General features: G+C 38.9%; 1 protein-coding gene across 6 annotated transcripts in view; it reads left to right on the top strand.

The window, feature by feature from the left end:
* DNAJC6 (DnaJ heat shock protein family (Hsp40) member C6) overlaps positions 1-23317 on the top strand; it is a 138866-nt gene extending 115549 nt beyond the window's left edge. For all 6 annotated transcript variants that reach the window (XM_025427990.3, XM_025427989.3, XM_049110340.1 and 3 more), the window contains 10 exons: positions 241-434; positions 544-624; positions 2909-3349; positions 5217-5351; positions 7565-7633; positions 8676-8795; positions 15351-15614; positions 17799-17941; positions 19423-19599; positions 20968-23317. In XM_025427990.3, the coding sequence (XP_025283775.3) occupies positions 241-434; positions 544-624; positions 2909-3349; positions 5217-5351; positions 7565-7633; positions 8676-8795; positions 15351-15614; positions 17799-17941; positions 19423-19599; positions 20968-21069 (1726 nt within the window). In that variant the 3' untranslated portion in view covers positions 21070-23317. The remainder of the gene's footprint in view (positions 1-240; positions 435-543; positions 625-2908; positions 3350-5216; positions 5352-7564; positions 7634-8675; positions 8796-15350; positions 15615-17798; positions 17942-19422; positions 19600-20967) is intronic.

Raw genomic sequence — 23317 nt, 5'->3', positions numbered from 1 at the left:
GGCGTCCCTAGAATGCTTTCATACACAGTAGTATCCAAATTCTTTGGGCTTTATTCTCCTTTTTCTCTACATGAGGAAAACAGGCTCAGAACAGTAAAGTAACTTAACTGGTTAATGATTGCTTTCTCCCTAGGAATGAGTCTCAGGGTTAACCTGAATCAACCTACAATGGTTTCTGTGCTGAACATCCTACTGATTTCATTGTTTTTACGAATCTTATTCTTTTAAATTCCCGTGTAGGCCTGAGCTGGATGCATGTGATGTACCAGAAAAATATCCTCAGCTATTTCAGGTGACTCTAGATGTAGAACTACAGACTCACGACAAAGTGATAGACTTAACCCCACCATGGGAACATTACTGCACAAAAGATGTCAATCCCAGCATTCTCTTCTCTTCTCACCAGGAGCATCAAGATACTCTGGTGTTAGGAGGTATGAGTCCCCTGCTGGTTTTGTTTTCAGGACAAAGCCTCTGTGTTAGTTATCACTTTGACTTATTTCCTATATTTTCATTGATGCCACATGGCTTTTTGTCTTGCAGGACAGGCTCCAATAGACGTCCCTCCAGACAACCCCAGGCATTTTGGGCAAGGTGGCTTCTTTTCCTCTCTCTGTTGGCAAGGTACTTCCAAGCACTTCTCTGAGTTACATGGTTAGATCCTTAAGTCATGTGGTTCTTCTATAAACATGGTTAGTTCTCAAAGCAGTCTCAAAGAGAACAACACTTAGAAGTCATCCTTGTCCCTCCTTATTTCTTTCACACCCTCCGTGCTCATTCCTTTTACAAATCAGGCAATTTGAAATTACTTCCCTATTTCCAACTCCATGGGTGCTCTTAGACTAATGTAAAAAAAAAACATTTTAAGCCAAATTCTACCTTTTGTCTCTGTGCTGTTTTGGATCCCATCTTTCCTGGATTTATGAATAAGCATGATATTTTCTAGGATTTCTCTTTATGATGCCAACACACGAATTAATAAAGGACTCTGTCTCCTACCCTTGTGTACATATTCTGAAAATATAAAATCTGGCATTTCCCCTAGAGGGCTCTCACCACTAACAGGGCAGATCTAAACTTCCCCTGGTGCAGAAAAGGGGAACACTTTGCCCATATGTCTCTTCTACGTGCTTTAACAGCCATGGCAGAAATTGGGCTCAATCATGGTATCCTTTTCTGCCAAACCTGGGGTTGTTTTTAGAATATTTCCAATGTAAAATTTGAGACTGCTGCCATTAGTAGACTGGCATTGGCATTCTGTCCATATACATTTGCCTCCTTGCTGTAGAGTTTGCTGAGGTTAACTGCAAGATCCAATGCAGAATTGAATTGCAAGGACTTTCTCTAAGAAAGGGGTAGGAAAATAGCTTTGGCAATGCTCTGGTTAACATTCTTTTGATTGACCTTTCTCTGCTATGTGAACATAAGATGGTATTCTCATTGTCTATGAAGTTTTCCACATTTGGTGAAAAAAAAAAAACTTCACAGAATTCCTTTGAATTAAAAGCCTTACTCTCAGAATTTCCTACTGAGAAATGAGACCAATAACAAAAAATTTGGAAAGCCCAGCAAAACCTAGACAGCAGGTAGACTTCCCAATTCCTCCCAGTAACAAGCTCCCCGTATCTTACCTTCCTCACATAAAGGCTTTTAATAAAACTTCACTTTTTCCTCCACACTGACATTGTAGTAAGTAATTTAGAAATCATTCCTGTTAGGCTCTGAAATAGGTTTTAGCACAAATGCACAGCTTCTTATCTGAACCCCACAGAACCAGAAGTATTTAGGAATTGCAAAAGTTTTTGAATTTTAGAAAGATGATAGGGTACATAAATTGTATATTACTCAGCATCCCCCAGCAGCATCTCAGACAACTTGTAATGGAACATATTAATGTTTCTGTAGTGAAACATATGAAAAGAATAATACCGGGTGAGATAAATGAAGATTATAAATACTTTCACATCCGTTCTGGTTAGATTTTTCCATCAGCTGAATTTCTTCCAAACTTAGGGAAACCTTCCCCTTTTCATAACTTTATGTATTTCAGAATTAGGGATTAGGGATGTGGATCTGTACTTGATTTGAAATGGGGGTATACTTGACATTAAATAACAAAATTCCCTTGTAGGATCTGTCTCAAGGAGGGCCTGGTAAGTCCCTCACCAGCCTCTCCATTCCTTCCCCAGAACAGGCTTCTTCCCTGCTGCCCATCTTATGCTGAAATGGTCTCCTTTCAGGTTGGTATAAGGACCATCCTGGATGGAGCCTCTTGTCAGTTCACTTGTTAGGTGTGTGTGTGGTTTGCTTCCACTCCAGATTGTGGGAGGAAAGACTTGCTTTTGGCTGCAGGCCTGGAAAAGAAAAGACAGTGAGAGGAGTTGGCAAAGGATTAGGAAATAACACGGTTGTTTTTTTTTTTTTTCTCAACAAAGTGCCTAACATAGCACCTGGAAGATAATAATCATAATCATAAACACTCAAGTGCTACTTAATATTTATCTGATACTTTCTGTATGTCATTTCATGTAATTTTTACAGCAGCTAGCTGAGTTAGGTTTCTTTGTTACCCCATTCTGCTGAGAAGGAAACCAAGACACAGAGGAGAAGTAAAGGAATTTTCTCAATGTCACAGAACCAGTAGGTAGTAGAGCTGGGATTCAAACCCAGGCTATCTGGCTCCATAGTTCGTCCTCTTCCCCATTATGCTATATTGCCCCTCAGATGCTCAACAAAGGGCAATTGGATGCAATGTGAAATACGGCAAGTTTTCTATTAATAAGGATCTAAAGGCAGCATTTGCTCAGGGCTGCTCCTTCCCTCTTTCTGGAGTTACATACTAATTCTAACTCACAGAAATCAGTAATGCTGTGGCCAGTAACCAACCCTTTATCTTTGCCTTCCTTAGATCAGAAATCAGAAAAATCATTCTGTGAAGAGGATCATGCTGCCTTAGTGAATCCAGAAAGTGAGCAGTCGGACGATGAACTTCTGACCCTTTCCAGTCCACATGGCAGTTCCAGTTGTGACAAACAACAGGGAGCTAAAAAGCCCAGCAAAAAGCAGCAGGAGCCAGCTGCGCCTCCACCCCCACCACCTGAGGATGTGGACCTTCTGGGCCTTGAAGGGTCTGCAGTGAGTAAGAACTTCTCTCCGCCAGTGGCTCCTCCCACCAATTCTGAACTGCTGAGTGACCTGTTTGGGGCTGGAGCCGCAGCTGGGCCTGCCCAGGCTGGCCAGTCAGGGGTGGAAGACATGTTTCATCCAAGTGGACCTGCGTCTGCCCAGTCGACACCACGCCGATCTGCCACATCCACCTCTGCATCTCCGACCCTAAGAGTGGGAGAAGGTGATTTTTTCCGTGTTGCACTGTACCTCTCAGTTTTGAATTGTAAATTTTGGGCCAAGCAGGCACAACTGAACTTTCCTAGTAAGCTAGACTTTTCTGGTCTCCCTGAAAGTCTTTTAGAGGTCTCTATCTTCAGTTAAACTGAGAACCCAAGAGGAAATAGAAATGTTGTCTGTTTTGGTAGGACAGTGTAAGAGTCAATATTTGAGCTCTTCATCTTTTCTTTGTTTTTTTTCTCCTCAAAGCTTCAATCCCTGAGCTGCTTCAGTTACGTTTGCTTGGAGATGTAGATTGATGAATTATTACTAATCATAATAGCTAATATTTAAGGAGTACTTACTGTTTGCCTAATATGAAATTTAACACTGAACATGGATTCAGTTATTACAAAAACCTGGTAATTAGGTGCTCTTATTGTCCCAATTTTTATAGTTAAGGAAACGGAGGCATAGGGCCAAATTAGTGGCATACATTTATACAGCTAGTAAGTGCTGGGGCCAGGGTCCAGAACTGGGCCATTTCACTTGAGAGCTCTCTCTTTAGTTTTCCTGTAATGTTTCCTGGAATTGTAATTTTCTGAATACACTTTGATTATGCAGAGAAGTACTTGCTTACCTCAAGATACATTTAAGGGACATATGCTAGTTGACTATATACAGCTGACTATAGTAGAGCAGTTATCACCCATGTGGTTCAGCTTCATTTTGCTCATTGCTACAGATTCCACCTATGATCATCCACAGTTTTTTGAAATTTGTAAGACACTGTAGGTGGGTAAGCATTTGAGCTGCCCCTTATTACCATCACCATTATCCAAGATGACATCACATTAGGAAGAGTAAAGAGAAATGTCTCCACTCTCCACTCATATGGTAACCTTTGGGGACTTTCTTTCCCAAGCAAATCCTCTGGTTCTCGGAAGGCTAGGCTCTGAAGTGGTCTTGATTTATAGCCTTCAACTGAAGGCATTATTTGTAAGAGTGAGCCTTAACATCATAGAATGTGGATATTGAGGCTCAAGCTCCTACATTCGGGATTGATGGAGTCACTGTGGTACCCAGGTCCCCTGAAATCCAGGCTGTTTCCTCTATCCTTGGCTTCCTTTTACCCAGTTCTATTATCTGACAGGGAGAGACTGAGAATCAGTTGAAGTATTTTTTTTATGAAAGGCAACAGAAGCCCTAAGAAATGATACAATATTAGTTTTACTGTACTGTTGCTGGAGACCTCAGCTGCTCGCTTTGTTCTAGTCTTCTTAGTACATCCACAGACTTTTCCTCACTTCACTAAATCTGCATCTGGTTTCTAGCAAGTTATCAAGGGGTGGTGTTTTGAGAAAGCATTTGAGTTGTGCATAGCAACATTCATTTTTCCTCTTTCTAACTTTAAAGTGAACCAGAAACCACTAAAAACACAAAACGAAGCAAAACCTGATCAGTGTGGTTTTCTACTGTTCACTTTGATAGCGGAGCTACCCCACCTAGTATTTGTCCACTAATGTATTCAGTAGGAGCACAGTTTATTCATTGAGCATCTCTTTTGGCCCAAGTATGGTTTTGCTAGTCATTTATAGAGGGCCCAAGAGGTCCTCATTTATAGTGTTTACAGATCATCCAGTGGATAAATCTACAGTCCTCCTTTGTCCACAGAAATAGGATTATTCTGTACAGTCAAATCCTTAGGTTCCATCATTGGCCTGGGGGACGTTTTAAGGATGGGATGGGCTGTGGGGCAGCTCAGGAGGCAGACTTCATCCCCATTTTTCAAGTATTTGGTCTAATGCCTGCCTATAGTGACAACTCTTCAATATTTACTTAATGAATGAACTCACAGGACAAAGAGACACGTTTTTCATTTGGTTGCCTAGGTGCCACCTTTGACCCATTTGGAGCCCCTTCTAAACCATCAGGTCAAGACTTGCTGGGCTCTTTTCTGACCACATCCAGTGCTTCCAGTGACCCCTTTCTTCAGCCTACAAGAAGTCCTTCACCTACAGTGCATGGTAAGAACGTATTTTAGTTAATTAATTAATTTTTAAAAGATATTATTTATTAATTTTAGAGAGAGAGAGTGTGTGAGCAGGGAGAGGGGCAGAGGGGGGAGAGAATCTGAAGCAGACTCTTTGCTGAGAGCAGAGCCCCATATGGGGCTTGATCTCATGACTGCAAGATCATAGCCTGAGCTGAAACCAACAATTGGACACTTAGCCAACTGAGCCACCCAAGTGCCCCATAAGAATGTATTTTATATTGTGTTCAGTGGAACATCATTTTCCACAAGACACTAATAGGTCCTCATATATAAAAGCATCCTGTAGGTGATTTGTTTTGTTTGGGAAAAGCTACATAATGCATCTCCCTTTTGGAAATCAAAAATTACAGTAACATATTAAATGCTCTGGATTGTCTTGAGCACAGGAAATGTGGCTAGTCTGATTTGAACTGCTCTCTAGATATTAAATATATGACAAATTTCAGAACTTAATACAAAAAAGATTGTAAAATATCTCATTAGTATATTTATATTGATCCCTTAAGGTAATATTTTGAATGCATAGGATTAAATAAAATATATTAAAATTATTTCCACCAGTGGTTTTTTTTTTTTTTTGCCTTATTTGATGTGACCACTAGAAAATTAAAAATTACATATGAGGACCACTTTATATTTCTATATTAGAGACTTAGGTTATATGGAAAGAATAGTAATTATCCATTTGTTCAGTACAAAGGGTATCATTTAGGTAACACTGATTAAAACTGGAGCTTTGTAGTGGAGAACAAATGATTTCAAGCTAGAGAATTATAGCTTATTCTCACTGCTGAAGTCTACTGAACATTACTGGCCTCAGTCTGCAGGGTGAGGTATTGTTGAAGGCACCCTGAGCTCACCAGGTGAATGCAGTCTAGTCATCATCAGGTTGACTTCTTGGAAGCCAAGCAAATGCAAACAAAGGATAGTTGTACAACATTGGCCAAATTCTGAAAATGAGAACTCATTCAAAGAAAAACTTTTATGGGTGATTTCCAATTGGTCTTAAATGTCAAACTATTTAAAGTGGGGTCATAGGACAACATACAAGAAATTCACCTCTCACCTTGAGTAGTGGCCCCTGAAGAGAATCTCCTGATTGGAAGTTAATTACTTTGGGAAGAAAGATGCAGGGATAGGGGTTAAAGCTGTCGTTTCTGCTCACTCGGCATGGAAGCCAGAGTCATCAAAATGGCCTATGTAGCCCATGTGCTCTCATGCACTCCAGTGCTGTGACCTCATATCCTCTCCCTCTTGCTCCTCCATTCTAGCCATACTGGCCTCTTGCTGTTGTACTGGCTGTCTTCTCTTCCCCAGGCATTGGCATGACTAACTCCTTCACCTCCTTTGATCTTTGCTCCCCTGGCACCTTCTCAGTGAGGTCTCCAACTGCTTCACTTCATATTATAACTCATCTCCATGCCCTTACTCTAGATTTTTCTTTCCATTGTATTTATCAACTCAATAATTTATGTGTTATGTATTCAGCAAAAGTTTACTCTACCAATGTGTATTCTTCTAATACATCTGATTCTCTATAGCTGAACATTTCTTTCAAATTCTACATTTGGAATTTTGAGAGGGGTCAGAATGATCTCTCTTCAAATGGCAGTTAGTTTTGAGTGATAGTGAACTATGACACCAGCATGGTAAATGATGTATATAGTTAGTGCTCAATACATGCTCTGCTTGACTCATCATTCTTCGTTCAGTCACAGCAGAAGATAAAACAAAATTTCAGTTCTAAGCTGATCATGGCTCTCATACACTTATTAATACCAACTAAAGGCAAATGGAGTTTAAGTTTCTTTTTACCTTTTCTTATTGGCTACTGACTGTGCTATATGTAGAGGTAGGACACACAAAAATAAGATTTTTCAGGTCTTCAAGGAACTAATTCAAAGTGTGGATGGAAGTAAAATATGGGTAAGCCAATATTCCTTCTGGAAGACAAACAGACAGTATATGGGTTTTACCCACTGTAATGTAAATAACCATAGATGAAGGCACGAAAATATCAGTGTTGCAGAATGTTGGGAGAACTTAGAAGGGGAGATGAATCACTTGGGACCCACTTGGTACAGGTCATGCAGGCTTCATGGAAGGGACAGTGTTTTTCTGTGTGAACTCAAGAAAGCAGGTTCTCAGTTACTTTGTTATGATTCTTTTTCTTCCCATTTGCAGCTTCTAGTACACCTGCTGTGAACATTCAGCCAGATGTTTCAGGAGGTTGGGATTGGCATACCAAACCAGGTAAAAGTCAACTGGTTATTTTTGTGCACATTTAGCCAATTGCTAAAGCATAATCCTTCACCCAAGCTATCATGAGTACCTGCAGAGTATTATAGCCCACCTAGGTAATTTCCTAAAGACTGACCTTCTGGTGGAGCTTTTCATATTGTCTTTGATGACATGGTAGTAGTGTGTTTTATTATACATTATTTAACTATTCACAGTTTCATTTGCTGCATGTCTGTTTTCACAATAGAATTAGATAACATCTGGGTATGTAGCTGACTCAACCACTTAGAAACGTGCAGATTTTTTTTATAAGCCTGACCCTCCATTTTTCAATCCGTAAAACAGAGTTAATAATCTTGTCTCACACAGTTGTATAAGTGAAACAGCTTATATGAAGTTTTCTGGCATAGAGTAGGTACTGAATAATCTGCATAGTCTTTCTTAACAAGGGATTTGTTTTAGGGTTGAATTTGTCTGTAATAAATAAATTCTCTTTGTCATGGCTAATATGATAGTTCTTGAGAGCCATCTTGTATGACTGCATTTCCAGTACAGTGCAAGTTAACACACACGCTCATACATATATGCACACGTGAGCATGCGTACACACATACACACATTATATGCTTATCACAGCAACTTTTTGAAGCAGTTACTATTTCCTTGTTTAACCAATTAAAAAATATTGAAGCTCAGAAAAATCAAGCAACATGTCAAGTTACTCAGTTAGGAAATGGCAGAGCCAGAATTCAGATCCAGTCCTGACTTCAAATCTCATTGGAAAGAATGAAGTCAGGTGATATGAGACGTAAACACTGGACATAATAGTTTACAGGGATGGCCAGGAAATGACATATGCCTTCTCTGTTCCCTGTTCCTTCTCCAGCCCACTATTGCTTAAGTCAGGGAAATATGGTCTGGTAACTTCTAACATATTTGCAGACCCTATCCTAATTTGCTATTGGAGGCAAGATGAGCAGTAGCTCTGGATTTCTGAATTTCAGAATTCAGCCTTGGACAACTAACTCATTTTCAATGATTTTATCCGTTTCAGGAGGTTTTGGTGTAGGAAGCAAGTCAGCTGCCACAAGCCCAACAGGATCCTCACATGGCACACCCACCCATCAGAACAAACCGCAGACTCTGGATCCTTTTGCTGACCTTGGGACACTAGGTATGAACTCAGCAGGTTAAGATATAAATAGCACTTATTTTGGCTACAAAGCCTTACATCTAATCTCTGGTATTACAATAAGCTGGTATTGTTACGTGGGAAAATACATACTAAAATAGTATATTCTTAAGCAATACTCTAAAATTTGAGATTGGCTTTAAAAAAAGAAAACAGGCTTCAAACACTGAGTTGGAATTAACCCCTAATAAACCGTTTCTCCAATGCATTATTTTGGATTAGTAACATAAGTATAGTTAGAACCTTCAGGAGCACCTAATAACAGAGTTTAGCAAAGGTAAGGGACATGTAGGGAAATGCTGAGAAATGATGCTAGTCAAGATAGATTTGTGCCATATGGGGCCCGCTGTGCGCAGGCCTTCCTGTGATGGCACCCCTGGGATCCTCACGTCAACATCCCTCTTCTCTCCACTGACTACAGCGCTCTTTGGTCAGTTTGTAAAATTCCATACAGAAAAAAGAGTCTGTATATTATTTTCAAAATGCCTTTCATCATATGTTAATCACTGTTGTAGGATAAGTATTCCATGAGCAAGTCATTTTGGAAGCACTAAGTTTAGTGAACATTGATTATTGCAAAAACTTCTATGCATAACCGTTCATTGTGATGTTCCCCAAAGGATGTAGTTTGCAGGGTTCTCAAATTATGTTACCAAGGAACCTTTTTTTCAAGGAACAGTTTGTTGGACTAGCATGTCATAAAACTTTTTTTTTTTTTCCTTTCTCCTTCCTCCTCTGGGCAGTGTGGAGTTAAATAAGGATAGGGTGTTCCTCACCTAAAGCTTCGAATTGGCCATGCTGATAGTTTAGGTTCTCAAGAGAACCCTTCTGAGTCTTTAGAGCCAAATCATCTATAGGGAATGAGAGCATGACTCCATTATTGCCAGTAATTGTGTCAGAATCTTGACCTTCCATCATACACTCTTTAGAATTCTTTTTAAGAATTCTCAAAATGATTTTTCTTTCCTTTCTTTTCCTTCTTAGTATAAGCTTCAAATTTTAAAATCATAACATCAGGTGAAATTCTGCTTCAAATAAAATCTTACTCACTGTTCATTTTTTGTCCATTCCACAACTATTTGCTAAGTGCCTTCTGTTTTTTAACATTGTGTTAGTAAAAACCAAACAAACAAAACCAAAACAAAATTCCTGCCTTCCTGAATCCTATATTCTAGAAGGGGAAAGAAATAGTAAATGAACAAATGTATGATAATAGTATCAGTTAATAAAAAATAGCAATGTTATTTTAGGTCCTCTACCTGTATCATTTTATTTAATCTCCTCAATAATCTTTCGAAATAGGGACTGGTATCCTCATTTTGCAGACGAGGAAACTGGGGCACAGAGGATTAAGTCACACACCCGAGTCACATGGTTTCACACCCTGAAGCTCCAGAGCTCACACTTACAAGCCCCATCTTAAGCGCATGGGAAAAAAAAGCAGAGAGCATGTGAGTGATGGATGGCCTGGGGTGTTATTTTAGGTATTAGGTGGTTAGGAAAGACCTCTCTAAAGAGGTGATCTTTATAGAAAGTTCTTTTTATTTTTTTATTTTTATTTTTAAATTTTTTTTTAAAATTTATTTATGATAGTCACAGAGAGAGAGAGAGAGAGGCAGAGACACAGGCAGAGGGAGAAGCAGGCTCCATGCACCGGGAGCCCGACGTGGGATTCGATCCCGAGTCTCCAGGATTGCGCCCTGGGCCAAAGGCAGGCGCCAAACCGCTGCGCCACCCAGGGATCCCAGAAAGTTCTTTTTAAAAATCCAGCATCATATCCTGCATTTAGTTGTCATGTCCTTTTAGACACCTGTAATCTGGAATCATTCCTTTATATATATATTTTTTCCTTTTATGATATTGATCCTTGAAGGATATATAGACTAGTTGAGAAAGTCTCAGTTTGGGTTTGATGTTAACTTTGATCACTGGCTTTAGGGGCTGTCTGCCAGGTTTCTTCATTACAAAGTTACCATTTTTTCTCTTTGTAATTGATGAATAATCTGGAGATAATTTGAGACTATCCTATCTGAGAATATCCGATTCTCCATCTGATTTAGCTACTGGTTTTAGCAGTCATTAATAATTCTTGCCTGGAGCAGTTATTACTATGATGGTGACAAAACTGTGATTTTTCTGATTCTGCCCTTCTTTTTGCATATATTAATTGGCATTCACTTTTTTTTTTTTTAAAAAAAGAATCTCTTTTTCTTTCTGTCTCTCATCAGAATGGACTAATATATTCTTTTTTTGATTCGCTATTGTCATTACTTTCTGTAATGTTCACATCTCAGATTTGGTTTGGTTTGTGAAAGTTCCTTTTTTTTTTTTTGCTTCTGTGCCCTTTTCACTTGTGTTCATCAGTTTTTGAGATCCTTCTTTCTTTATGGCACAACGAAATGTTCTTTGCTTGTTTTGAAATGTCTGTTCCCCAGTCCTAAAACCAGTCATTCTCCAAGAAATCTTTATCCATTTTTGTAAAGAATGGCATTTGGAAACCAAGGTCTGTGTGCTAAGGGTGTTCACTGATACTGGAGTGGGTGTCACTGCTCTGCCTTTCAGGAGACAGAGAGGGGAGATGAGCAGGTATAACTATATATAAAATCCCATCCAGTCACAGGGATTTTCTGTGCTTTGCCCTGTTCCACATGTGTGTCTTCCATTGCCCTGGATCTCAACAGCATTAACTGTCATACAACAAGAATAATTTCAGAGTAGCTACACCCATATCACTGCAACAACAAACCTGCTGGGTAGGAGTTCTTTGTCAGTTTTGAAAGATAGTAATTCTTACAACTGCTGGGAAAACTGGCTTCCTACATTTCTTCATTTTTCAGGTCACATAACTTAGGAAAGTGAAGTGACTTTCCTCAAGCCTTATACACTGAACCAGGTGTATAAGCAAAGGGAAGAAGAATTTTTGACACCTTGGCAATTGCTTTGAGGATTAAAATTAAACTTCTAAATTACATATCTGCAATTCAGAAAAGACAAAAGACAGTGTCCTTCTCCTAACGGTATTTTCACATTCAACAATTCTGATATGAACACCAATGCCTTAGTTCCTCCCATAGACAGTCTGATCTAATTGGTCTGGCTGTGGCCTGAGTATAGGGAGTTTTAAAAGCTCCCCAGGTGATTGTAAAGCACGACCAAGCCTGATAACCACTGCTTTAGCTTTTAATGAGGATAGCAGTGGCCTCTGGGTTTAGCTGCTGCTTTGCATTTTTGTCAGTTCCCTGCTTCAGTAGCATTAAAAATTAAATTTCTGAACATGGTAGAGAATATTCTGGAAGAGTAGGCATCAGAAAGTCCTGCAATGTTGATGAGCCCCTTGTGAGCAGGATCAGCATTTGCCTTTTCACCATTATGTCTGCAGCCTAGCATATGAAAGATGCTCAATAGTGTTTTATAAATGAATGAATAAGGCTGGCTAATGGTTTATCTATCTTATTAATTCTTTCAAAGAACCAACTCCTGGTTTTGTAATGAATGAATAAATAACAGTGTAATGGGAATATGGAAGCTTTTATTTTATTTTATTTTGTTTTGTTTTATTTTATTTAGTTTTTAGGCTTTTCCATATTTATTGAATTTAATATATATATTCTGAAGACAATATATATCTATCTATATCTATCTATATATATATTCAGAAGACAATAGTAAGGAGCCTCACACTGTAAAATGAAATCCCAGTGCAGAATGAATACCCCGCCTAAGGTGTATATTGATGTGCTGTTGGCAGTTGGGCCCAGAGGCTCATGAAAGAGGCTTCGTGCTCTGAGTTACATATTGACAAGGGGCAATGCCAAGCCTCAGACCTTCCATCATTACCTTTTCCTATTAACAAGTATTTATTGAGCCTTTATCATGTACTGGTGTATACTGGTCATATGAATTTACATTGTATTATAATATATAATGTCTCTTAATTCACTTAATTCAGGGTTTGTGAAATATTTTCATATAGCCTTTGTGTCTTTATTATATACCTGTGATATAGATGTGGTTCTGGTTTTACAAATGAGGAAACTGAAGCTCAGTGAGTTGAAGTTTTTCACTGAGCTTCAGAAGAGGTAGGATTCTCTATAGATCATATTCTCAGTGCTGCATTTCCAGCGCCCAGCAGAGTAAATGGGACACAGATACCCTGTAAATACTGATGAATAAACGGATGGATGGATGAATAAATGTGTGCATAAATGGGTGAAAAAACTGAGACTCAAAGTCAGATTGACTCCAATTCCCAATGTCCATAATACAGCATTCCCAGTGGGGAAGGCAGAAGGAGTCCTAGATGAGAATAAGGGAAAGATTTATAGAAAGAAGAAACAGTAAGGGATAAATTGTAGTGACAGGCTCAGAGATTTGGGGAGGAATTCAGGATTATGGGTGCAAAAAATGAGCATGACATTTGGAGGTAGGATGCCTATAGTTAAGTCCCAGCACCACTAACTAGCTGTGCCATCATGGGCACATGTGGAAACTTCTCAGAGTTTTGGATTTCCTCATTTTCAAGGTGGGGTCAGCATGAAAAAAATGGTCAACATCACTTGGTAGCAGGGAAATATAAATCAAAACCACAATGAGATACCACCTCACAGCAGTCAGAATAGCTAAAATTGACAACTCAGGAAAACAGATGTTAGTGAGGATGTGGAGAAAGGGGAGCCTTCTTACATTGTTGGTGGGAATGCAAACTAGTGCAGCCACTCTGAAAGACAGTATGGAAGTTTCTCAAGAAGTTAAAAATAGGGCAGCCTGTGTGGCTCAGTGGTTTAGTGCTGCCTTCGGCCCAGGGTATGATCCTGGAGACCCAGGATCGAGTCCCACATCGGGCTCTCTACATGGAGCCTGCTATTCCCTCTACCTGTGTCTCTGCCTTCTCTCTCTCTCTGTGTCTCTCATGAATAAATAAATAAAATCTTAAAAAAAAAAAAGTTAAAAATAGAGCTACCCTACAACCCAGTGATTCACTACTAGGTATTTATCCAAAGGATACAAACAGTGATTTGAAGGGCCACACGCATCCAATGTTTATTGCAGCAATGTCCACAATAACTAAACTATGGAGAGAACCCAGATGTCCATAGACAGATAAATCGATAAAGAAGATGTGGTGTATATATACAATAGAATATTACTCAGCCATCAAAAGGAATGAAATCTTCCCATTTACAATGACATTGATGGAACCTAGAGAGTATTATGTTAACTGAAAAAAGTCAGTCAAAAAAGACAAATATCATATGATTTCATTCATATGTGGAATTTAAGAAACAAATCAGATGAACATAGGGGAAGGGAAGGAAAAATAAGATGAAAGCAAAGAGGGAGACAAACCATAAGAGACTCTTAACTATAGGAAATAAACTGAGGATTGCTGGATGGGTGGGGAACCTGGGTGATGGGCATTAAGAAGGACATTTGATGTAATGAGCACTGAATGTTATATGCAACTGATGAATCACTAAATTCTACCTATGAAACTAATAATACACTACATGTTAATGAAATTCAATTTAAAATAAAAATATATGTACATACATACATACACTACTTATGGATTAAAAACATAAAAATAATAAAGTGGGGTCATAGTACTACCTACCTCCTTAAGAGTGTTGTATAGACTGAAGACAGTAATATACACAAACATATTTTGTACATAAATATTAGTTATTTTATTATCACTCTTACTTTGGATTTGGTGCATGGAAGGCTTCCTCGAGATCACTACATTCCAGTTTCTCATTTTGCTTCCTTAAACAAAGCCACAACTGGCTTTTGTATTTTGGAAAGAGCCCAGCATGTATGGAGTGAATACTTAAAAGTTTGGAGATGGTGGAATCAGAATTCTACTTAAATTCCCAGCACAGAGTAATAATCATTTTTTTAAAGCTTGAGTAAGATAATTTGCCTGGTTGAAAGTTGTGTTTGCTTTCCTGCAATGAAATGCAAGAAGTGTGAAATTGAAACCTACTTCTGAAATTTCAAAATATCTTTGTTTACTCTTGGGTACTAATCACGTTTGTACTTACAACAAACAATGATTAATCTTGATCATTGACTTTTAAGTCATACCTTAATGAGTGAGCATATTTGTTTTATTCTCTATTCTTGTCTTTTGGTAGTTTTTCTTCCAGTGAAAAAATAGAATGTGCTTAGAAGGTAGGAAGGAGGGAGATGGCACAGAGGGAAAAGCCAGGGCTCTTCAGGCTTGGAGTCAAAGACTTGGATTCAAATCCCAGTTCTGCCACTTGTTGGCTCTGAGTCTTGGAGTAAATCACTTAACTGCTCTGAACTGCAGTTTGCTTATCTGAAGAAAATGATGGGGCTATTAATACATACCTCAAAATGTCAATGTGGAGATTAAAGGAAATATATACCTGTAATTTCTCTATTAGGAAGGTTCATTGTGCTATTAGTCAAGGTAATTTCCGCTCAAGCCACTGAAAACAGTAACTTGGGACACAGGAATTAGAGGCTACTCAAAATAGCAGTCCTACCCTCTCTCTATTTGTGTTTCTGTAGGTAGTTCTTCATTTGCCAGCAAACCCACCACACCAACTGGATTGGGTGGAGGATTTCCACCTCTCAGCTCACCACAGAAAGCGTCTCCCCAGCCCATGGGTGGAGGGTGGCAGCAGGGAGGCGGCTACAGCTGGCAGCAGACACCATCTAAGCCACAGGCTGGCATCCCCCACTCCTCTCCTCAGAACCGGCCCAACTACAACGTGAGCTTCTCAGCCATGCCTGGGGGGCAGAATGAACGTGGGAAAGGATCAACTAATTTGGGTAAGGATGATGGTGTGTAGCCTGACCAGAGGGTAGCCTGTATTGTCATACTACCTGTATGTGTGTACATCTGAAGAAGGAGACTGAAAACAATTCCAGTGTTTTCTGAATCAGTCTTATAGTTGTAGAGGCACACCATGATCCCTACTTCCCACTCTGTGCCTGAAGCACCTGGGTTTACCATGCTCATAACACTTTAATCATTTTGTGACTACTAGTTCACTTGTCTGTCTCCATACTGAGACCAGATGGAGAGCAGGGACTGTGGCATATTATCATTAGCCCCTAGCTTAGTGCTTGGCATGTAGTAGGCATTAAGTGAATACCGAATCAATGTGAATGGAGGGGTGGCTGGTTCTTGGAAGCTGTTATTCCTTTGGAAAAAGGAGTAGAAGAGACAGGTTGGGAACCTTGCAAGCACTGGTCATATTTGAATCCTGATTAGAGGAGTGTGTACATCCTGGACATTTAGTCTTGCTTATGCTCTGGTTGGTGGATGTTTCTGAGATCATTGGGTTTTCTATGATGGTTTTTATCCTCTCGTCTGAGGAGAAAGTTAAAAGAACACAAACAAAATGGGCCAACAGCTAAAGCTGGCTAGAGGATACTGTAGATAGGACTCTTTCTTTTTTTGAATGAGATTCTTGATAACAAGTAAAAAATAATGTATTTTGCCTAGTTAGGGATGGTTAAATTTGAGTTTATTAAATGGCCTGTTATAATGTATTACATTTCAATTGATTTGCTCGTACTCAAGAACTAAATGTATAAGGACATGGTAAGGAAACAGGCCTTTCGATGGACCAAGGAAAAGGAAATTCTACTTTTTCTAGTAACTGTAGCTCTGCCACTTATTCCAAGCAGTTTCATGTATTATTTCATATAATCTTCAAAACCAAACCCATGTCGTAGACAGAAAATCTATGACAGAAATAAATAGTAATTTCTTAAGTTTGTACAGCTTGTTAGTGACAAAAGCAAGATTAAAACCCAGACAATGTGGCTTCAGAACCCCTTCTCATAACTGTCACACCCCTTCACATAACTGTCTTCTCAAGACAACAACATAATGGATTTTTTTTTCATATATAACATCATGTTTGTTCTTTGGTTAGCAGTGGATATTGCTTGGACAATTCCATAGAGTCTTGTAGCTTCTCTTCCATTTTTATTTTGAGTAGGGTCTTTAGTCAGCAGATATTTATGGACCATCTTCAGTAAGAAAACATTGGGGATTACAACAGTGAACAAGACAGACAAAATCCCTCATCTCAGAGTACTTAAATTTTAGTGTGTGCATGTGTGAGAGTGTGTGTTCAGAACGTCTTATAGTATAGAGACGGCAAATGGGTTTCAATTCACATGCCACCTTTGGTGGATGAGTACTGACAGTGTGGATTTCTGTGTTTTGGTTCTATTCTGTTTTAATTTAATAAACATTTAAGTAGTAAGGCACTATTCGAAACACTTTAAAATGTTAATGTACCAATTCTCACAAGAACCCTATGAGGTAAGTAAGTATTGTTAACACTATCCCTGTTTTACAGATGAGAAAATTGAGGCATGCAGATGATTAAGTGACTTGGCCCAAGGTCACATTGCCAATAAGTGGCAGAGCTGTAACTTAAGCCTGGAGAGTCCAGCTCCAGAGACTTTGCTCTTTGCCACCATGCTAGGCTGCTTCTTTAAACACTAAGAAAGATTGTGAGGCTACAGCCAGACTTGGTGAATAAGAGCACTGTAAGGGACTAAACTGTCAGCTGGGTGTGGGCAGGAAAGTGGTGGCATCTGTGCAAGTACCAAAACCCAGGTGTTATTCCCATCACTGATACTAACTAGTTGTCTGACTGGGGTGAGTGGGGTGGGAGGCATAATGAGTATCCTCAGCTGTAAAAAGGTGACACAATGGGAAAGGTGTTATAGAGTTGGATTTAGTCTAACAATCTGGCCTGGAGTTCTAGCTTTGCCACGGATATGGTTTATGATTCTGGGCAAATCTCTTAGGTTCTCTAGACCTCATTTTCCTCATCTGTTAAATGGGCATGACAGTCTCATACCCTATTCATTTGTTAATATAAGGACTAAGAGGATTAATGCATGTGAAAGCACCTAAGTGCTATGAGGTGATATGATTTTATGTTTAAGAGTAAAAATTATAATGATTTTTCAAAAACTGTATTGCAGAAGGGAAACAAAAAGCAGCTGACTTTGAAGACCTACTTTCTGGTCAAGGTTTCAATGCACACAAAGACAAAAAGGGGCCTCGAACAATAGCTGAGATGAGAAAGGAGGAAATGGCTAAGGAAATGGATCCTGAGAAATTAAAGGTGAGTGAGCCCCCCCCATTGTGATTATTCTGTGTGACAAAGTCATGTGACAAGGTCATGGGTATGGAGCATCAGTGTTCCTGTTTCCTGGCTTCCTCACTGCTTCCCTCCACTTTCAACCAAAGCAGTTCTACTTTTATCTGTTTTTATTCTAGAAGTCTAGGTAAGATTAGATTTGGGGAAAAAATATTTCCCCATTAAAAAGAAATTGTAAACCAGATACTCCAGTTTAGCTTGGAAATAAAAGGATGGTTATGTGGATGAATTGTGTGAGGTAGTGAAGGAAGGGTTTGTAAAAGATCAAGAGAATTGGAATGTTTCTCACAGATGGAGAGATTGAATTCCTACGTGACAAAATTCTAAATATGCTGACCCACTAGAACAAACTGGGAGATGGGGCTCTGATCTTGTTACTGCATTAAAAGATCTCCAAAACCAGGATTAGCACAGCCAGTCCATCTTACACATTTTAAAGAAATGTAACATATTTCCAGACAGATTTGAACATTTGTTAAAAATATATAGATTCTTAGAAACTCTTTTGAGTACTCTTTGAGGATCCTTTGTTTGTATGTGCCTTTTATTTCATGTAACACCACAGGGGTTTCATATACCTTCCACAACTCTGTGTTCCATCTTGATAACTTTTGTTCATTAGGCAAACTCTGAAAGTTTTCTATGAAAGAAAGTAGTTTATGCTTGGTTATTTAGCTATACAGAATATTTAGTTGCTTGGGAGAGCAGCCATCATTACCTTGCCTAAACCATTCATTTACCAACAAATACCCACAGAGCAGCTATTATGTGCTCAATGCTGGTGTGTTCTTACAAATCCTTCAACTTTATCACCTCATTGGTTCAAACTATGAGCATTCATAGAACTTCTTGGATAATTCATTTTTGAGCTCTGTTTTGAACCAGGCATGTTATTTGGCTCCTGAGTTACACTGATATAAAAGAAATGGTACCTTTTCTCAGACAACTCTGCCTAATGGCAAGGAAGGACAAACACACAGGTGATTATGATAAGGTATCACACATATTATGATAGAAACATGTTTAAGGGATTATCCCAGAGAAATTTGTTCTTTTTTTCAAGGAGTATTTATTTAGTGTCTGTGTGCTAGACACTGCACTAGACAGAGGCAGATAGCAGAGACCAAAGTAGACATGGGGTATGCTGCCATAGAGTTCATGCTTTAGGAGTGAGATTAACTCTGGGGTGGGGCATAGAGGAAGGAATTCAAGCTCTCAAAGGTGAACAGTATGAAATTCATGAGCAGGCTTTAAAAGGACGATGAAGGGTCAACCAGAAAGACAAGTTAGGAGTTGGATGGGGAAAATGATCCCAGGCAGAGGAAACGGCATGGCTGTATGCACAGAGTCCTAAGTAGTTGATGTTGCTCTGGGTTCCAAAGTCTTGGTGGGGACCTTGGGGACTTGAAAACATTTGAATTTCCTAATTCTCTGTGCATTTACAGATTTTGGAATGGATTGAAGGCAAAGAGAGAAATATCAGAGCACTTCTGTCCACAATGCACACTGTGCTGTGGGCTGGGGAGACCAAATGGAAACCAGTTGGCATGGCAGACCTGGTAACACCAGAACAGGTGAAAAAGGTGTACAGGAGGGCTGTGCTGGTGGTACACCCAGATAAAGTGAGTATAACTTGCCCTATCAGGTTGCTTCTGCCATCCTCATTCTATTGGTTTCTGACCATGTATTAAAACATTATATTCTCAACTTGCTGGTTACTAGGCTATTTAAATGATAAAATAAAGTCCATGGGCTAACATCAAGTATTTAAACAAATAGTTTGCTTTATGAAGCAAGAGAAATTAAACTATATATTACAATAATAGGATGAGAGGGCTTTACTTAAGTGTATGATTTACCATGGACTAATTTTCAGGGAACAGATTTAAATTGTGTCCTGGTTTAAAATAGTAAGGATGGGCTAAGAACCGGACAGAGGAAAATTTTTCTCCTGTAGAGATATAGCAGTATGTTTAGTCACAATTATGGGGGAAAAGCTTTAGAATGTAGTTGGCAAAATTGGTGTGAATCAACAAAGTGTTCAAAATGCGGGATCCCTGGGTGGCGCAGCGGTTTGGCGCCTGCCTTTGGCCCAGGGCACGATCCTGGAGACCCGGGATCGAATCCCATGTCGGGCTCCCGGTGCATGGAGCCTGCCTCTCCCTCGGCCTATGTCTCTGCCCCTCTCTCTCTCTCTCTGTGTGTGACTATCATAAATAAATAAAAATTAAAAAAAAAAAAAAATGGAACTAAACTTGTCATTATATCAATTGTGCCAGTTTATGTTTGCATTGAAGTACATACACATATACATGCTCTGCAATGTCAGAAACTACTGCATGGCACGACTGAAATCATAACACGTGGAAACCTCTTAGATAAAAGTGAGTCGCCTTGCTGTCATATAGACAAACTAGGTGTTATTTATCCCTGTCCTGTTATGTGAGGCTATGGTTGAAATGCCACTTGGGAACACATGTTTGAATTTGATATATTTCATTTTCATTTCTCCATACATTTTGTGACTAGTCTGAAGAGAAGACTTAATAAGAAACAATGTATTCCAGTGAATCAAAACAGAAAAAGAAATAGGAGCCTAGAAAAATACACAAACTCTACACCTGTGTTGTGGGTCTAGGAGTTTAGAAATACAATCAGTTATAGATAAGCTATCATGAGCCTTTGTCAATTAGTAGATAATTCTGGAGAATGGGTGCATCTTTTGCTGCTCGTTAAGTGCTCTATATCCACTCATTCATGGATTACTATTACTGCATATGAATCCCTAAGGGGAGGGAGTATTGGGGAGGTCATAGTAATTAGGATCATATAGATTGAGCTATAAAAAGAGAAATGGGCTAATAGAAAAACATTTCAATTACTCAGAGCCCACATATTAGCTGTGAAAATTGCAATACAAATAAAATTTTGGTCCGCAGTATCTAATGTTTTTTTTTTTTTTTTTTTTTTTGCTTTTGCTTCTTCTATAGGCTACGGGGCAACCCTATGAACAATATGCAAAGATGATTTTCATGGAGCTCAATGATGCCTGGTCTGAATTTGAAAATCAAGGTCAAAAACCCTTGTATTAATTCGTGAGCTTTTCCACCTCCACTGCAGACCTGTGCTAATGCTTAGTGTGCATCACAATTCTGAAGTTTTCACAGGTGAACCAAAAAACTCCAGTAACATGTATCCAGTACTAAACTGTTAAATTACTCGTGAATTAATTCCTCATTGATAAGGAACGTGGATGTTTGTTTCCCCAAGTCCCCACCATAAAAAGTCCAAAGCAAGGGAAGGAACTTTTAGTGAGATGAACTTGTGGAGTTACAACATTCCAGCCTGCCCTTTGGGGAGCTGACTCAGCATTTTGTGGGGAAAACAGAGGCCACCAAAGGCATAACACCCATCTCATTGTCTGAGAACAGGATTAATGAGCAAAAGCTATGATAATTGGATTTACATGATGGATTTTAACTAATGGCTTTTAGATTTTATTGGAAAGATGTAATTTGAGCCATGGCTTTACATACATTCTAGGAACACAACCACCAAGTATTTTATTTTTATGGAAATTTACAATGGTCTTTAGCATAATACTGTATACTTCTTTTGGTCAAGAGGACTAAGTGGTGTAAAAGAACTTGAATTGTGGGAAGCGATTGTATTACAATGCAGCAATTGCCAACTCTTCCTAGATAAGCTAAAAGTTAGTGGAAATGCTGACTGAAGAAAACAGTGACTCTGGAGATAGAAATCTTTGCTCCTGTTCAGAAAGTTGGGCTTCTCCCTACCTTTCCCTTTAGAAAACTGTGGTTGCTTAGAGAACATGTCTTAATGACGTAACTTCAACTCTAAACCTGATTTGAAAGAAACTTACAATGTTGTCATTAGGCTTCATACGCTTCCTTTTGCTTAGTCAAGAAAATGTTCTTAGCTGGAAATGGGTTGTGAAGCAGTTTGGGACAGTCACAGTGTAAGTGTATTAGGAGTCTCTGTCCTCTAGGTTTGTGAGCGGTTGCTGTGAGAGGGTAGCAAATCCACACTCAACACGAGTAATGAGGTAGGCACAGTTGCGGCAGGAGAGCTGGGCTCACCTTCCCACCCGAGTCCGATGGCTTGTCCAGATTTGCCTAGAGGAACCGTGTTCTCCTCCCACATGTTGAAACTGGATCCCTTGGATTATTACAGTGGGGGTTATTTTTTCAGAGTAGCCGGGGGCCCACAGGAACAGCATTCACACAGGGACATCTGTGAAAGCAAAGCAAGAAGGAAACCTTTGCAGACTTCACACTGGTTGGATTTCAGTTCAGTGTTTTGGCTGTTTCTCATCTTGAGGGGTCAGCACTTGCTGTCCCGTGACTTCAGGAAGTTTCTCTGGGGGTGCACATACACGATGTGCATAGTAAATATATGCAAAGCAGACGGCAAAAAGATTTCCATGCTAATGTTAAAAGGTTCATGCTCAATATTGTGAAAAGCTTTCAAAAGTTGTTTTTAAAAGACAATCATTTTTCTGTTTCTATTTTAATTTTCTTGTGGCAAACTGTACCAGAAAAGCAGCATGTCAAAAATACTTTGTTCTGTATAGAACTAACTCTTTCTTTCCTGCTTGCTCACTTTCTTGCTTTCTTTCTCTCTCCTTCCTTTTTTTGTTATGTTTGTTATTTATTTTACCCTTTACTGACAATGTCAAACTCACCAAAAATATTCTCTTTTTAAATATACAGCTGTAAACTGTTCAAGGTAACCATAACAAACTAGGTGTTATTTATTAACGTATTATGAAATAATGTTTGATCCAGTATGTGCTTGTCTTATTTAAAATTGGAATGTGAGACATGTTGCTGTGACCTGGGTTTTTTTTTTTTTTTCTCATTCACATTTGTAGATATTGTGTGAACCACAGTATATAATGATAATATTAAAAGGCTATTATGTGAATGTCACGTACATTTTGAAATGATAGAACTATATTAGCTTTGTATCATGTTTGGGTAATTCATCAATGTTCACAGTTTAAAACATCATTAAATATTATGTAATTAGCAATGAGAAAGAATCTTACCTAACTTATTAAATTTGGGATTTCCCTCATCTTTTTCCAGATACATTATAATTCTGGGCCCTATTTATCTCAAAACTCTTAATATATGCAGACCAACAGGTTTTTGCATTCCTTTTAAATATCTGGTTGTGACAAAGCTTGTTGTTGATCAGATTCACTGTTTCATTCATGTTTATTGTAATATATTTTTTGTTTTGTAAATATGTTACACACAACAAAATGTGATTGGTCTAAAATATTTGTAATGTATATTAAAAGGCTCAAAAATA

This window comes from Canis lupus, chromosome 5 (genome assembly GCF_003254725.2).
Source record: "Canis lupus dingo isolate Sandy chromosome 5, ASM325472v2, whole genome shotgun sequence".
NCBI classification, from domain to species: domain Eukaryota; kingdom Metazoa; phylum Chordata; class Mammalia; order Carnivora; family Canidae; genus Canis; species Canis lupus.
Note: the sequence above shows the minus strand (reverse complement) of the source record. Positions and strands in the feature narration are given on the sequence as shown.